General features: G+C 45.0%; 1 protein-coding gene across 1 annotated transcript in view; it reads left to right on the top strand.

Moving 5' to 3' along the window:
- Positions 1-323: 323 nt before the first annotated feature.
- Positions 324-1,839, top strand: part of T265_14542 (hypothetical protein) — a gene marked incomplete at both ends in the record, with an annotated part of 21,896 nt that continues 20,380 nt past the window's right edge. Inside the window, one exon of the mRNA XM_009174123.1 lies at positions 324-548. Coding sequence (XP_009172387.1) covers positions 329-548 — 220 coding nt within the window. The remainder of the gene's footprint in view (positions 549-1,839) is intronic.

Raw genomic sequence — 1,839 nt, 5'->3', positions numbered from 1 at the left:
AAGCTGGACAATCCCGAAACATACCTATCATCCGGTCTAGAACGTCAGGAGGTGTTTTCACTCAGTACCATCAAGTCATGGACGGGCACGGACCACGTGTTCTTCGCATAAATGCTGGATACTACAGCAAAGCAGTTGCACAAACCGCCTGGCAGCATTCAAGTTCCCCTACATCGCAAATACACCCGTGCCGCGAGGTGCAACCACGGTTCGGCGATTTTGATTGTAGTCCTAAGGAATCGGCTTTTTTGTGTCACCTGGTGTCTGCTGTCTGCAATAAAAACAGTATTCTATATTTCCACTCTTCTGATTATCCTTTCCAGCACCGATGAAGTATGTAATAATCACGGCCGACGACGGATTTTATGCGGAAACTCGAGATGCTGGTATCGTGCGCTGCCTTCAGAATGACTCAGGCTTTGGTGTCACTGATGTGTCAGTGCTCATGAATGGATGTGTTGCACGGCTGCTTATTCAGTTGGCTCCATCCGCCCGTCCTGGATCGTCGGTACTATTCAAGCAACTGCAACAGTCCAGGTTAATTCCAGGTATGCACGTTTTCTGTGTTCATTTTTGTTTCCTGGCCCTCATAGTGGTTAATAGCGTCAGGTGTTTTGTGATTGTTGTTACAGGAGTCTAGTCTATTAAGTAGCCCAGGTATCAATTGAGTTGCGAATTCCGATAACCAATCGTGCTATGTATGCAGGAAAATAGTCAAGTAAACATCATTATATATGCTTCTGAATGACGAGGACTGAATGAACGTCTCGAAAGTGGCCGTCGACTACCTTCCTAGACGTGTGTTTTCAACAAACGACGTGATACTGAAATGCACTGCTACACAGCTGCTCTTTTTTCTGAAACACCGAATTTGTAAATCTGGATGCGTTTTGCGGAGTGTGTACATGTGACGAACCGGTCCCAAACTTTGTCAGTAAACGGAGGTCCATTTAGTTACAATGCGTAATTTCGGTCTTTAGGTTTTTCGAGCCTTTCATCGGCCTTTCGATTGTTCCTGTTTTCTACTTGTGCATCTGAACAATGGTGTTGCATCTGGTCTGCACATAGGTTCCTGCTCCAAACCTATACGATGACTGGGCGGCTTGATTTTTTACTTGATATAGGGCTCTCAAATGCCGTTTAATTACCCCGGAATAGATTGTCTCCCACAGTTTTGTCCTCCACTAAATGCTTGAGGCACAACCACATAGCTCGTTGTAACATTGAATACAATTTTCGCCCGAAGACATGGTCGTTTACTTAAGCTGACATGCGGATTCCTTTGGTGTTCAAGATGGCTGTGATTCGAAAGTGTCACCAATTGGTCCTCAGGACTCGGGCTTTGATACTGTCTCCCAGCAGGCTGGCTTTAAATAATCTTTTAGTTCGTAAAAGTACGGGATTGGAAGAAAAACTTGAGAATCAGTTATCGTTTCTACTCAGCGGGTGAATCACAGTGTATCAGCTACCTAGTGTATTTCGCTACCATTTGCTTCAACTCCATTTTCCAGCCTTCAGCTTGTCTCTGGATTCACTGGCGTCTATTAAATTTTGGCTGCTCGTTTCGGTGGTACAAAACCCCACCCGTTTTCTAGCCCAATCTACTTAGGTTTCTCCCACTCTGGCCGTATTGTTTATCGGAGTAGACTGATGTGAAGTTCGCTGGTTTGGGCCTTTACGTTGCTCCATTGATAGGGGATTTTGGCCATAATATTACCGTGGCTTCTAGAGATATCAAACACAAAGGCGTTCTCACTGGTTTTCACCTATTTGTAGTGGTTAACGGCCCTATGGAGTCCAATTCCAATACTGCGGATCATTTGTACATATGGCGTTGCT

The sequence above is a fragment of the Opisthorchis viverrini genome (assembly GCF_000715545.1).
Source record: "Opisthorchis viverrini unplaced genomic scaffold opera_v5_214, whole genome shotgun sequence".
NCBI lineage: Eukaryota > Metazoa > Platyhelminthes > Trematoda > Opisthorchiida > Opisthorchiidae > Opisthorchis > Opisthorchis viverrini.
Note: the sequence above shows the minus strand (reverse complement) of the source record. Positions and strands in the feature narration are given on the sequence as shown.